General features: G+C 44.6%; 1 protein-coding gene across 1 annotated transcript in view; it reads left to right on the top strand.

Annotated features, from left to right (window-relative positions):
• Positions 1–15423, top strand: part of LOC147023884 (leukocyte elastase inhibitor-like) — a 28840-nt gene extending 13417 nt beyond the window's left edge. Inside the window, exons 2-5 of the mRNA XM_085889785.1 lie at positions 2979–3905; positions 5248–5521; positions 8000–8147; positions 15054–15423. Coding sequence (XP_085745911.1) covers positions 3005–3905; positions 5248–5521; positions 8000–8147; positions 15054–15245 — 1515 coding nt within the window. The 5' untranslated portion in view covers positions 2979–3004 and the 3' untranslated portion in view covers positions 15246–15423. The remainder of the gene's footprint in view (positions 1–2978; positions 3906–5247; positions 5522–7999; positions 8148–15053) is intronic.
• The last annotated feature ends 206 nt before the right edge of the window (positions 15424–15629 follow it).

The following is a 15629-nucleotide window of genomic DNA, read 5'->3' as shown; positions in this document are numbered from 1 at the left end:
AGAGAGACAAGCTGGGGGCCAGAGTTCGGTGGTGTACCTGACCGTCAGAGGAAGGGCGTGCTCCGCGATGCGGCACCTGACAATGGTCGCTGGTTTGGTCCCCAGTTGCACGTGTGGGACTCGAGGTTCGTGGTGGAGCTCGGGTGGTGAATGGCCAGGGACCCGGGGTCCACGGAGGGGGGTTGCTCTTCCCTTCCTCATCGAGGGCCAGCAGAGACACGTTCGCCGCCTCGACACCCACCAAAAACTCTTCAAAAGAACTTTTAAAAGACTCTCCAAGACCCCAAAAAGACTCAAAGACCTCAAAAAGACGACCCAAGACCTCAAAAAGACCACATCTCAGAGAGTGCTCGGGAATTTATGGACCTCCCTCAGCGGGGAGGGGCCTTGGTGAACACACCTCGCTGTCCGCCTCTGATTGGACAGGTCCTACGGCCCACCTTTCCAGGGTGGAGCCTTGGCCCCTGCTGGGAAACCCCAGCCACTCTTCCACGCGGGCCCACACTCGACGAGTAACAGTATCAACGCTGCAACGGGCCCTGTCGGGAAACCCCAGCCAATCTTCCACGAGGGCCCACACTCGACGAGTAACAGTATCAACGCTGCAACGGGCCCTGTCGGGAAACCCCAGCCACTCTTCCACGCGGGCCCACACTCGACGAGTAACAGTATCAACGCTGCAACGGGCCCTGTCGGGAAACCCCAGCCAATCTTCCACGCGGGTTCATACTTGGCGAGTAACAGTATCAATGTTGCACAGGCCGTCGTGCAAGGGTTACAACGTTTGTGGAAGGAACGTTGGTGGAAGCAGAAAGGAACGGCTGCAAGACCCTGCCTTGGCAGGTCAGAGTGCTTGTAGACAGCGGGTGGGTAGTGGATCGTGATGGGGAATGGAATGGTTGTTGGAGGTTCGTTGGATGAAAAGATTTAATAACTGAACTAAAAAGAAATCGCAACGCACGCCTTTGATTCTCCCACTCGACAAAAGGAAAGGGATCTGACTACACACATACTTCACGACATAACTGACTTTTGGGACATCTGTATGTTGAATGCAAATGGTTTCCAGATCCGTAACATTATTGTAAATGTCGTTGTTATTGTAAACTTATACATATCATTGTACATGTATATATGTTTTTGTACATGTGTAGTTGTTATTGTAAGTACAGTATATAGATATTATTGCAGATGTTGGTATTGTTGGAAAGAAGTTGGTATTATTGTAATGTGTAGGTGTTGTTGTAAATATATCAGCCTACATATAATAGTAAATATAGGTATTACTGTAAATATATAGATGCTATTGTAAGTGTATGTATCATTTTAAATATATATATATATATATATATATATATATATATATATATATATATATATATATATACATATATATATATATATATATAATATATATATATATATATATATGTGTTATTTTAAGTGTAGGTATTATTTATTGTAAATATATGTAATTGTAAGTGCCATTAACAAGGCTCAAGGACAATCTTTAGAAGTGATTGGACTAAATTTGACAACTTGCTTTTCTCATGGGAAGCTTTATGTTGGTTGCTCTCGTGTAGGTAATGAAAAAACATTTGCAATCATTTGCGTACCACAAGGCAAGACCAGGAACATTGTTTACAAAGAGGCTCTTTGATATAGTTGTGTGACAAGGGTGAATTGATTTGATTTTGGTGAAAATCTGGATCTGGATCCAGAACTGAGAATTAAAAAAAAATTATTTAAATTGATTCTTCACCATTGAGTGATTGGGCCAAAAACGATATGTAGCCTGATCATTCAAAAAGTTGTGGACAGATTATGACAAAACCTGGTGGATGAGTTGGGTAGGTGACAAGAACAAGGCAATTCGATTTTGGGTAAGGTGCAGATCTATATCCATTTTATCAGTGGGATACAATATGTAAACTGTTCAACCTGGCGGAAGTACGCACTCGACCGAGTTCTGTTCTAGTTTTAAATGTATAGGTATTACTATAAATATGGATGTTGTTATAAATCGAGGTTACTATAAATATAGTTAGTATTGTAAATGTGAAGGTATTATTGGAATTATATTATATATATATATATATATATATATATCTATATATATATATATATATATATATATATATATATATCTATATATATATATCTTCTTCTTCTCTTCTATCGGCTGCTCCTGTAAGGGGTCACCACAGTGGATCATCCATATGATCCGCATAGTGATTTGGCACAGGTTTTACGCCGGATGCCCTTCCTGACGCAACCCTGGTCGCCTCTTACGACACAGGGATATGGTACACCCATTTTAACCGGGGTATACACCGGCCCAGTATACTGGTACTCATTTTGCCGACCTCGGAAGGATGTCAGGCTGAGTCAACCCTCTGGTGTATTAATTCAGTGGCCCAACGGGGCTTGAACTCAGGACCTTTTGGATCCCAAGCCGCTGCCCTAACCTCTGCGCCAACACCAGGCTTTATATATATATATATATATATATATATATATATATATATATATATATATATATATATATATATATATATATATGTATATTATCCCTGTGTCGTAAGAGGCGACCAGGGTTGCGTCAGGAAGGGCATCCGGCGTAAAACATGTGCCAAATCACTATGCGGATCATACGGATGATCCGCTGTGGCGACCCCTAACGGGAGCAGCCGAAAGATGAAGAAGAAGATATATATATATATATATATATATATATATATATATATATATATATATATATATATATGTATATATACATAATGTAAATCTTCAGAAAGTGCAATCTTTTATTGTTGCAGACTTTTTTTTGGCAGTGTTTGTTGAAAAGGTTTTGTCATTAATTGAAAGGTCGATAACAAAATGTATGGATTGTCAATGATAATATCCTTTGCAACATGTTTCAAAGTCAACCACAAGGTGAGGAGTTACTTTACTTTTTCCTGCATTGTTTCCCACAGTAAAAAAAAAATCACAGCACAGGGTCATGGGGTTTGTCCATCTGCTGTGTGTCCTCTTCATCATGTCCTATGTGCACGGCATCGATATCAATGGACAAAAAAATGACAAAATCCACGTAAAATCCATCCATGGTCCAACTTCACATTTTCAGTCAGGCCCAAAGAATAGGCATCCTCCCGATTGCCAGTGGACTGAGCAGGGGTTACCACAAAACTCCTCTGGTGAGAGAGAATCAATTGAAATGGATCGCAAATCCGAAAGCATTGAAGAACATCCAACGCTCGCACCGGATGACGATGACCTTGTGCCTGTATCGTACAAAGTGGTAGAACTGCCTGATGCGAAGGTGTGTCCTCAGGACAAGAGCTGCCAGCCACAGCGCTCCTCCCGCTTAAAGCTCTTAACATCTGCCATCTCAATGTTCGGATTCAATCTCTACAAACAGATGCGTCATGACAAAAGTGACCGTGGAAATGTTTTCTTCTCACCCGTGAACTTGCACACAACTCTGGCCGTGCTGTCCATTGGAGCAAAAAACAACTGCCTGAAAGAAATCAACACAATACTAGACCACTGTGGATGGTTTAGAGGGCGCCTATTATTTGCACGAAGGAACCGGGCGCTCCTTCACCGGCTCTACCGCAAGTTGAACATCCTGCTTTATCACAGACGGAAGGGTTACCAACTCTCCTCCAGTAATTGGATTTTTTCAAAGCCTGGGTTAAAGATTCAGAAACACTTTGTGCGCGTATCATCCCGGATATACCGTTCCAAAATCCAAGAGGTGGACTTTACCAAGCTTGAGGAGGCCAAGCAACTTATGAACGACATGATAAAAGAGCACACAAACGGGACATTCCCAGCAGTAATCTCAGCAGTGGACCCTGAAGATGTTTTGCTACTGATCAACACCATTTACTTCCAAGGTACGAGCTTTGTTCCACTCAATTCCACAAACTCCTCATGTTTTCTTTCGCTTTAGTTGCAATCTCATCCTTGAATAACCAATCACTCAAGCCTTTATCGCCAACAAAATGCGAGTCATTGTGAAATCTCTCAGTGATCGTGTGCAAGTAAGTAATCAGACTCACAGGAGGGTTTTGCAAAAAATCAAGTACAGGTGAAAGTCACGAGGAGACGCATGTACTTTCACTTGCATTGCAAGGACACGAGTAACACAAGGAAACACAAGGAAGTTAGATTCAAGGTGGAGGCCATTTCAACCCGTCATGCCTGCGCCACATCAACACCAGACTAATTTATCAACACCAGATCAAAATAGGAGACAATGTGGATGGTTGGAGCAAAACACACACAAAAAAAGGAGTAGACTATGGAGAAATCAACATATAGCATATTGAGTTTGAATCATGAGATATTATACCATGATGGTAATGCTAAAAAGAACAATCCATGTTTCGAATAAAAAGTAATATGCTTACAAAGTGAGATATAAAAGAAAATACTGGTGATCCTACTATTTATCCCAGAAGAGAGATGTTTGTTTGTCTGTCTGTCTTGTGTGTCACCATTTTTCTTCTAGTTGGCCAAATGGATCTTCATCAAACCTTCAGAGTGAGTGCCGGGAGTGTTTTAGACAAAAGAAAAAAAATAAAAACAGTTGGATTTTAAAATTTTATTTGCCCAATAGTGCCTAAGCTTTTGTAGCTATGTGAAAGGTAATATTACATGATTCCCAGCACCATTTCTTTGTGGGTGTAGAAAGTGTTTTAGGCCCCCACAAAAAATATAAATAAACAGATTTCTTCAAAATGCCAACAGAGGTAGAACAGCACCGGGCAATACCGGGTACCGCTGCTCGTATTAAATAAGGCAATTATCTGTATGTGTGTATATCTGAAAATCATAGAAAAAACATGGCTGGGCCAACTCCACCAAATTTTGAACACGCGTTGGTAGTACCCAAGGTTAGGTCATGGGCACGCACACACACACACATACACACACACACACACACACACACACACACACACACACACACACACACACACACACACACACACACACACACACACACACACACACACAATCACCTTCCTTTGTGAGGGGGTGGGGGGAGATTACGCAATCTTTGCCTGTACATGTGCCACAGTGCAAATGGTTTACTGACTCTTCCTGCAGACAAAATATGTTTGCCCCACCTCCCCTCCCCTACCCTGGGTGTTTCCATTGGAATTAAATGCTGAAAATGTTGCACCTAATGTTGACTGTAATGTGAGTGAACTTTCCTTGACTAACCCACTAAAGGTCGATGGCAGAAAGGATTTGATGCACAAGATACGGAAATGAGGCGATTCTGGCTGAACAGCCGTGAGCCTATACAGGTGCCCACCATGGTGCAGGAAGCAAAGCATTCTTATGGCTTCGACGAGGAGATGGACTGCACACTCCTGCACCTACACTACCAAGGTGCCGCCAGTATGTTGATCATGATGCCAGAACGTACAGAGGATCTGGAAAAACTGGAGGAAGCATTGTCTATAGAGAAGCTGCACAAGTGGAGAACGATGATGACAATCGGGTAACTGTACTTTTGATGATTGATGTTTAAAATGCAGCACAGGAGTCTCGTTATGTGCAAATGCACAATTCATGTCAGCTTACATTTTTTGCACATCAGAGGCAGAGCAGGTACAAATATAAATAAATAAACATGAGTTTTTAGCAGGAGGTGTTGATGCTCAAAGATTCTCCAAAGGTTGAAATGCTTGTAGCCAATCTTCACAACTACCCAGGAGCTGGGCAATATTGTTTTATAAAGTTTAATTAATCATTCTTGTGCATCTGCCATAGAGTATATTCTCCTTTACCCGACTGAATTCTGGTCCTTCTCTCACTTTCTCTCATCATGCAAAGTTGTCAACATTACTCCAATCCACAAGAGAGGTTCCAAAATGCTTTCAACTACAGATTGGCCAGCCTTTCCCCATCACAAGCAAAGTCATCATCATCATCATCATCATCATCATCATCATCATCATCATCATCATCATCATCATCATACTCTAAGCAAAGTGTCAGTGCTCCCAAAGCAGTTTCCTGGCTCGGGTTACAATATTGGATAGGTCACCACTCTGATGCAGGATACTCGACTGAGTGTGGTAAGAATTTGAAATTTGTTCAGGGTGCCAGCGATAGCTCACCCACTCTTCGCGAAGAACACCAGAAGATCTTTAACGTCCACCAACTAATGCAAGTCGGTAGGATTCCCAGTTTAATGTTCATCTGACAGATGGCACATGCAGTAGTACATTAATGCCCCGTCTTGCCTGTGAAGTACCAGCATGACAGTTACAGTTAATAGCTAGGCCGAGTTAAGAGCTCGGAGTGGATATATTTTCCTGATTTCACGTATCGGAGTGATGACACACCCAGTCCTCGAGGAACTGGTGTGTAAACTATTGTTTGCTGATGATTGTGGCTAAGTGGCTCACTGCCGACACAAAATTGATCTTGGATTGCTTTGCCGCAGCATGCTTTCGTTATGGTCTAACCATCCGCTTGAAAAAGACAGTGTCCTTGAGGCGGTAGACAAGTTTACTTACACTGGGAAACACGTCATCAAGAGAAGCCACAATTGACGAATAAATTGCCAACAGGATTGCAAAGTAAGCACAGCCTTTGGAAGACTCCATGAATGCCTATGGGACCAAAATAGCATGTGCTTACAGACCAAGTTGAAAGTCTATAAAGCCTTAGAAATCCCATCACTGTTCTATGCATGTGAGACTTAGACAACATACAGCTGCCATCTGAAGAGACTTTATCATTTTCATCCAAACTGTCTGAGACGACTGATAAGAATAATAAGGCAAGCCAAAATCCCTGATACAGAGGTCCGAGAACAGTGAAGGACACCAAGTGTTTGTGTCATGGTCATGAAAGCACTAAGATGGCCGCGTCATGTAGCCAGAATACCAGAAGAGCATCTACCAAAGAAGGGTTTTCTCCAGAGAGTTCGTCAAAGGCAAACGATCACAAAGTGGGCAATGTAAGAGGGACAAAGACTGTTTGAATGGACAATGAAGCAATGCAACATCGATGTTGATAACTGTGAATGGGTTGCTTAATAATGAAAATCGTGGCGTGACAGTGGAGCATCTGGTTTTGAATCTCATCGCATTAGCAACAAGTGAAATCCTTCAATACAGTGCGTGTGGTGAAGCAAATGAGTACACTAATGTTAAAATATGCAATTTATGCTTTTTCAGTTGAAAAACAATTAAAAAGCGTACTTAATATTTGAAATGTAAAAATCTTGTTATTATTGTGATAAGCCTTTATATATATAACAGAAGGAATGAAATCGTTCGAAACAGCGTGGCAGGACGCCACAAAAGAATGATGGCATAAGAAGAACTTAGCTTTCAGCATTCGGCGATCGGTGCAAAATGCGATGGTGGGCGGAAATGACGTCTTTCGGCGCGAAATGCGATGGTGGGTGGAAATGACGTCTTTTGGCGCGAAATGCGATGGTGGGTGGAAATGATGTCTTTCGTTCGTTCGTACATGAGAGGGGCGCGTTTCTTGGTTTTTTCCCGTCAAGCAATGAATTAAATGGTTTTCACATATATAACACATTAGTTTCACAAATTTGCATTGAAATACTCGGGTATTTCCGTCAATTCTTGCTATTTCCATCTAGGTTACGCACTACATCTACCGGACGGCCGTCATTGGCTGTCTTGAGGCACGTGGGGGGGGGGGACAGGGGACACCGGAGACGTGGTAGACACCGGGGATATTTCAAACTCGGTGCAATTGTATACAGCACACGCGCTGTAATAAAGGAGCTAAGTGGCACCTTCACAAGTCTCATAACACAAGATCTGCAGTCATTTTCCCCAAAACCAGAGTTCACCCACGTAGAAGAAGGTTTTATGCAACAATTGGGCTTATTAGCCATTTACGGGTGCATCAAAAGCCCAGCGATGTAAATTATGGCTGTCATCTTCACACCTGATGGACGAACACTAATTTATTTTGATTTGTCTTTTAGGACTGTCAGGTTGTCACTTCCAAGGTTTAAGATCAAAACCTCGTACAACATGAATGAGTTCCTCAAATCCCTTGGAATTTCAGACGTGTTCACGGCCGCGGCCGATTTATCCGGTATGACGAGCCAGATGAGGGTCAAGGTTGACAAGGTGAGGATAAGACCAACACTGCTAAAAAATAATTTTCTTTGAAAATAAAAAAATTCTTAAAAATAAGTTTTCTGGAAACAAGAAAACCATGAGAAAATTTTCCTTGTGGCTAGAAAATCTCTCTCATGGTTTTCTTTTTTTCAAGAAAACTTTTCTTATTTCATAAAAATATTTTTGTACTAAGAAAATTATTTTTTGTTGTGTAATGATGTCCTTTCCAATCATATGTTAGTTGGGTGTTTTTCTTTCCTTGTCGTTTAACAAGTGACTTAAAGGTCCCCAGAATCAGAAAAAAATAATTTTTTTTGATGTGATTATATTGATTTTTAAGTAATAAACAATGAACTGAACATGGTTTTTAATTCCAATAATTTTATGAGGTGTTACAGTTATCAAAGCAAACCCATCAGGTACCGCGAAGCCTGGTGTTGGCTTTGTGGTTAGGGTGGCGGCTTGGGATCCAAAAGGTCCTGAGTTCAAGCCCCGTTGGGCCACTGAATTAATACACCAGGGGGTTGACTCAGCCTGTCATCCTTCTGAGGTCGGTGAAATGAGTACCAGTTCCAGTGTGTGTACTGGTAGAGGGGCACTGCATCAGCGACACAGTCACGCTTCAAGAAATGATAGCTACCCCGGCAGCTAAGCTGCCATACGACCACCACCACCACCACCACATCATTAAACCAAACACGATTTTCTGATTCTGTGGACCTTTGAAGGAAAAATGGAAAAAAAAAAGTTTATCACAAAATACTAATGCGTGATATAATGTTATGGAGAAAACAGCACTTGAACTTCGAGTGCTATGGGAAACCCCATTTTGGTTAAAAAACAAAAAAACAAACCCTAAGGGGTTTGCCAGCCAGGTCAAGAGTGGCCTCTCTCCTGCTTCCCAACCTTTGACCCTGAAACCAATGAGCCACAGATAACTTTGCGGCACGAAGGGTTGCTAAGGCCTAAGTCACATTTGCTCTACGGCGAGGATATGGCGGCCATACACCCTCTGAATTGACAGAAACGTGCGGTGGCCGCAGAGTTTCTGCGGTGGCCTCAGGGTGGCCCGACGCCGTTTGGCTATATTTTACAGGTCGTAAGGTCGCCGTGGAATTATAACGCGGAGTTATAACTTTTTTCATTTCTACGTTCGCCGTAGCAATTCGACAAGCCCCAAAAAAAAACTGGTAAAAAAAAAAATTCACCCATTTGTTACCATCCGTCTGGCCACACGTTCACCTTAGGGCCCCTGCGGTCGCCCTGCGGTCGCCTTGAGGCTACCTTGCGTCTGCCTTGAAAATTCTATGGCTGCCGCAGGGCCCCCTTAAGGTCACCGTGCGACATCAAATCAAAGACCATACGGCAACCCCACATTTTCAGTCTCCACAATTTCTAAAACCTAAGGCCTAAGTCACATTTGTTCGACGACGAGGATACGGCGGCTGTACGCCCTCTGAATTGACAGAAACGTGCGGCGGCCGCAGAGTTTCTGAGGTGGCCTCAGGGTGGCCCTACGCCGTATGGCTATATTTTACAGGCTGTAAGGTCGCCGTGGAATTATAAGGCGGAGTTATAACTTTTTTCATTTCTACGTTCGCCGTAGCAATTTGACAAACCGAAACAAAAAAACTGGTAAAAAAATATAAAAATTAACCCATTCGTTACCGTCCGTCTGGCCGTACGTTCGCCTTAGGGCCTCCCTGCGGTCCCCCTGCGGTCGCCTTGCGGTCACCTTGCATCTGCCTTGAAAATTCTATGGCTGCCGCAGGAACGCCCTAAGGTCACCGTGCGACATCAAATCAAAGACCGTACGGCAACCCCACGTTTTTGGTGTCCACAATTTATAAATACGCCATGCAGCTCCCCGAAAAATAAAAACATATGTGACTGCTACATTGTGTGACCGTGGAAATACTGCGGCCACCGTATAATTGCTAGTGGCCGTAGATTTTGGAGACCCCACGGCAGCCGTGGCAAATGTGACCTCGGCCTAAGCAACCACGAACGCTGTCTGAAGTGACCAAATCTGGTATGGGCCCCACACCCGAATCTCACGTTACCTTCCCTATGATTTGGTAATCGCAGATGGTGAACCGTGCTCCCAACGCCCACCCTTATCTATTAATTAGGTATGGTTGAACAGAACCTTAAGTAGGACATTGGCTACTCTGACCGTTTTGAATCAGTGGGGGTACAACCTCCTGTCTACTCATGACATGCAATGTTGAACCAATGGAGGAAACATGCCAAGCAGGTTTGGAAATAACAAGTCTCTGTTGAAAGGTACGTATTTACAGAAGATTGCAGTGTCACGTAGGAAACAGTCTTCGCCCCAGCTCTCAAAAGAACACCTTATGCATTTGACTTATTATTACACACAACATAGGTTCCTCATACATCCAGGAAATTAGACAGAAAAGGGGACAGAAGTCGGGGAGTATGAGCGACCCCTTTCTCACCCATACATGAGCAGGCTGGCCCATGTGGGTCCCAATGAGGTGTAGACGCAGGTGAGTGAGGGGTAAAGGTGTGAGATACGCCATCATGTGGTATTGTGTCGTGCTAGCTCTGAAAAGAACTGTTTGGACTCGAGTTGAGGCTCCACAACATTGCGAGTCAATGAGGTGTATGCGCTGGAAAATGCGAGGGTATATGGTGTGTGTGCGAAGACGTGCGAGGGAGTTAGTTGTACTGCAATTTGGTTAGCACCTGTCCCACTTGGCGCTTTGGGGAGTGCTTCGCTTTGTGCCTTTTAGTTCCACCTGTAGCGCCCTGCTTTCCACTGGGCGCCCTCTCATTCTACCTGGCACTCCGGAAACCTGGTCAACCCGGCCAGGTCTTCCTCGCTCAGGACGCAAACTCCCTCCCAATTTGAACCCAGAACTCTGCTCTCAGCACCATCCTGCTTTGCACCATGTTTGAACTGCTTTCTCCTTTTGAATTGCACTACGCTCGAACTGCACATGAACTCTCCACAAACTACTCCATCAGGGTTTTTTATTGTACCGAGACCGTGTCTCCAATTACATCCGCTTTTGGTATCCAACAACGATTGGCATTGGCACACTGCAATCCAGCCGCTGGGATTCGTCCCTGGAGCGCAGAGGCAGAGTTCTGGCTTCACTGATGCTGCGATGACTGAAATGCCAGAACGGCGAGGATTACGACAATTGCAAAGCTGGAATGGCGATTATTTGGTCAACTCTCGTGAGGTGAGGTGGTTTAAGAATGCGGTTTGGAAATGAAGCATGAGAATGGTGGTTTGAGAATGGAGGTTTGAGAACAGGTGTTGGAAAATGAGGGTTTGAGGATGGCAGTTGAAGAATAAATCACAAGAATGGAGGTTTGAGGGCAGGTCAGGTCAAGAATGGGAGCATGCACCAGAGCAGCGCGTCGCTGCATCCACTTTCCGGCAGTACTCCAGGGGCCTCCATCTGGCCATCCCCCAGGCAGATGCCTCGCCCATCCACACCTCCATGAGATGCTGATCCACCTGCTACAACCATGATGCACATGGTCGGCACATTGTCCTCCACTCATAAGGCTCCCTCGCTGAGAGAATCTTGTGAGCAGGATCAGTGTCAGGAAAATGAGCCACATGTCCATACAGCCGCAGCTGGCGCTCACAGACTATGCAGGTAACAAATCTCAAATGAGTTTCTCTCAGCAACCGCTCGTTGGACACAAAGTCCGACCAGAGAGAGCCAAGGATTCTCCAAAGAGTCCTGGTACCAAAGGAATTAAATCTCTGTCTCAGATCCCTGGTCAGAGTCCAAGTCTCACATCCATAGAGCAAGACTGGAAGTACCAAGGACCTGAAGACTTGGACTTTCATCCTCGTGCACAGGTACCGACAGCTCCACACCTCATGATCCAGTGAATCCATGACTCCTCAGGCCTGACTCAGACATATATTGACCTCTGGCTCACAGCCAGTAGAGACATGAGTCTCACTGCCAAGGAAAGTGAATCTCTCCGTGACCTCAACATCCTCACCACAAACAGACACAGACAGGACAGCAGCATCCAAGATGTCATTGAAAGCCTGGATCCTCGTTTTGACCCAGGAAACCCGTAATTCCAGTAGTTCCTACTCCTCATTCAGCACCTCGAGGGCCCCCAAAAGGATATCCAGAATCTCTGCAAAGATGACTACATCATCTGCGAAATCAAGGTCAGAGATCTTGACATTCCCAAGCGATGCATCACAGCTTCATCTCTCCGACATCCTCCCGAGAATCCAGTCCATACAAGTGCTGAAAAGTGTGGGGGCCAGCACACATCCCTGAAGAACTGCAGTAACAACTGGAAATAAGTCAGAGATGGTGTCACCACATCTCACAACACTCTCAGTACCAGAGTATGGTTCAGACATCACATCGATCAGTTTTGGTGGCACCCCACGAAGACAAAGAATCCTCCAGTGGGCATCCCGATTCATTGAATCGAACGCGTTACAGAGATCAACATCGGCTGCAAGCAGCCCGGACCGAAACTCTCGTCTGCATTCAGTGAGGACCCGAAGAGCAAGGATACGGTCAATCGTTGACCTCTTTGGTGCAAAGCCTGACTGCTCTGGGTGCTGGTGCTCAAGCAGATGGTGATGAATCCTATCAAGAATTATTCAAGCAAAGACCCTGCCCGGCACTGAGAGCAGCATCACCCCTCGGTAGTTGTTGCAGTCCTGTCGATCACCTTCCCTTTCCAGAGAGGAACAACAATGCCCCTTTTCAAGTCAGTTGGGATGATGCCTGTGTCCCAGGCAGAGCACAGAACTGCATGCAACAACACGAGTACAGCATTTCCACCAGCCTTGAGAAGTTCTGCATGGATGCCACAAATCCTGGGAGAAGAGCTTCACACCATGTCAACCGGTTCACCGCAGTCTATTTCCACAAATGAAGGTGGATCACAGTTGATTGGAGGGTCAGCAATGGGGGATTGTTACACCCCTGACATCCAACTCAACAGTTGGTGGGTCAGCCTGGTACAGCCGCTCAAAGTAACCGGTCAAAGTCAAAGTAACCTCCACCCTCCGCTCTAACTGCAGCACACAGAGGGACTGGCTTGGAGGAACGCAATGCGTGAATTCCCCTGAAAGGAGGCCGAGAATCACTTGACCACAGGTGATGCTCTACCTTCTCACAGATTCCTCGCACATAGGCCTCCTTGTCCGCCCTCAGCGCATGTACAGTTTTACGCCTCAACTCCCTGAACATCTCAGCTCTGCCATTAAGCCTGGTGCTGCGACTCTGGTCAATGGTATTCAATGTCCCTTGAGAGACAAAATTCTTCTTCATCCTTCGGTGAGTTCCAAGACATCCACCGGCAACATCAAGGATGATGGTCTTAAAGGTACTCCACAACTCTTCAGGATTTCCCAAAGCACCCAGATCCCCAAAATCCCCACTCAGCCTGTTCACAAATTCCTCAGCTATCCTCTCATTCTTGAGCTTGCCAAAATCCAGCCAAGGTTGGCATGGTGCCATTCTCCCAGATTTAAGCTGCAACTTCAGAGTTGCTACAACAAGCCTGTGGTCAGTATTGAAGAAGTGAGCACTCCGGTAGCATGACAGTTCTGGATCATCCTCCAGCGACCATCAACGAGCACATGGTCAATCTCCTTTTCCACACCACCACCATTGGAATAATTAGTCCAACGATGAGCCTGTGGGCACTGAAACCATGAGCCAGCCACCCGAAGTCCATGACTTCTTGCAAAGTCAAGGAACTTAGTGCTATTCTGGTTCACCGTTCCAGACCCATGGGGACCAACACATATCTCCTAACCATCCCTATCAGTGCTCGTCGATGCATTGAAATCCCCTAAAACTGGAAGAGTATCTCGCCTGGGGCACTGATCATCGTCCTGGGGCACTGATCATAGAATGCGTCCTTCACGGTGAGATCACTCACCTCAGTCGGAGCGTATCCAGAGACCAGGGAAACGACACCCAAGGAGTGACGAATCCTTAGTCTCATAATACGCTCGTTGACCGGTATTATCTCAATTATCATTGGAGACCAGCTTATTGGACACAGCTGCAGCAACTCCTTGGGCATGGTAACCATCAGAGCGACCAGACCAATAGTAGGTGTAACCAGATGCCATGATCTCACCACTATCCAGTCGCTGAACCTCAGGGAGTGCTGCAATACTGATGTTCAAACGCTTAAGCTCAGATGATAACAGAGAGTGTTGGAAAATGAGGCTTTGAGGATGGGTGTTTGAGAATGAAGTTTCAATGCAGAGTTGGAAAATTAAGGTTTTGGAATGAGGAAGAGGGCAATGGGTAAGTTTGTAACTACAATCACAACGTATTTCCCTGTCCATGATATGAGGGGAGGGGTAACCGAACTAAACAGAATCACTATGGAAATATCTAAACTGCAGGGTTATTTTATGTGTTGAATGCAACTCCCCAGAGTCTTTCCAAATTGCGTAGCTTTTCTTGATTGCTTTATGCAGCTTTCTTTGTCTGGACGAGCATGGGAGGAGTTAATTTATTGATAATCCTAACCACTTGGAGTAATTGAATAGGCGAGAGCTGATCAGTTATTCCCTCCATTTACGGGTGAGAGACGTGATTGGGTCTTGTTATTTATATGTTGACTGCTTTTGACATTGCACGTGGTACATTCTTCGGAGCCTCGGTGGTGGGCGTTTCTGTCTACGCTACTGCTGATGACTCATCAGTAACCGATGAAACCAGTCTGGCGGCTGAGGGGAGCATGTAGCATTGGGATTCTCATGTATGTACTACTTGTGAATGTCTGCAGCTGTGGAGGAACCCAGCAAAGGGCTTAACTTGTTTAGCCATTCTTGGTTGCTTTATGCGGCTTTTCCTCTGTTTTGTTTGAAGGAAAAACAGTGCATTTTATCATAAAAGCTAACATCATGTTTTTGAACAGATCTATCATGAAGCAAGTGTCAACGTGAATGAAGAAGGAACGGAAGCAAAAGCAGAGACAACGGTTAAGATCAAACCAATAAGCATGCCGCCATCGGTAATAGTCGACAAACCGTTTCTTTTCATCATCCACGACATGGCGACTGAGGCTCCTTTGTTCATGGGTCGCATGAGTGACCCTCGTGAGGCATAGGAAGGTGCCCTTTGTTTTCTCCACTCTTACCATTTTTAAGCAATGCATTGAATACTAGTCCCTTCAAAGCAAGGTGCTCCTAGATTCACTACGGCAAGAATCAGGTGGAGTTATTATTTGTCAAAAGTGTTTGTCACATCTTATGGAGATTTGAATAAAACTTGTGAAAATGCTGAAAGTTATCACAGTCTTATTTTTGTGGTAATGTTTTGAAGAGAGTATAGTTATGAACACGTCGTCGCCCATCATGTGACAAGTTCGGTCAAATGCCATCCTGTTTAAGTACAAGGGCCATTCCAATTCTGTCACCAATCACATAACAGATGTAGATAAGTACCATTGACAAACTTTAGTAATGTCACATCTATCATAATAAATGTCAGC

Source organism: Eptatretus burgeri, chromosome 7 (genome assembly GCF_056783735.1).
Source record: "Eptatretus burgeri isolate ZD-2024b chromosome 7, Ebu_testis_v1, whole genome shotgun sequence".
NCBI lineage: Eukaryota > Metazoa > Chordata > Myxini > Myxiniformes > Myxinidae > Eptatretus > Eptatretus burgeri.
This window is presented reverse-complemented; position numbering and strand designations above follow the sequence as displayed.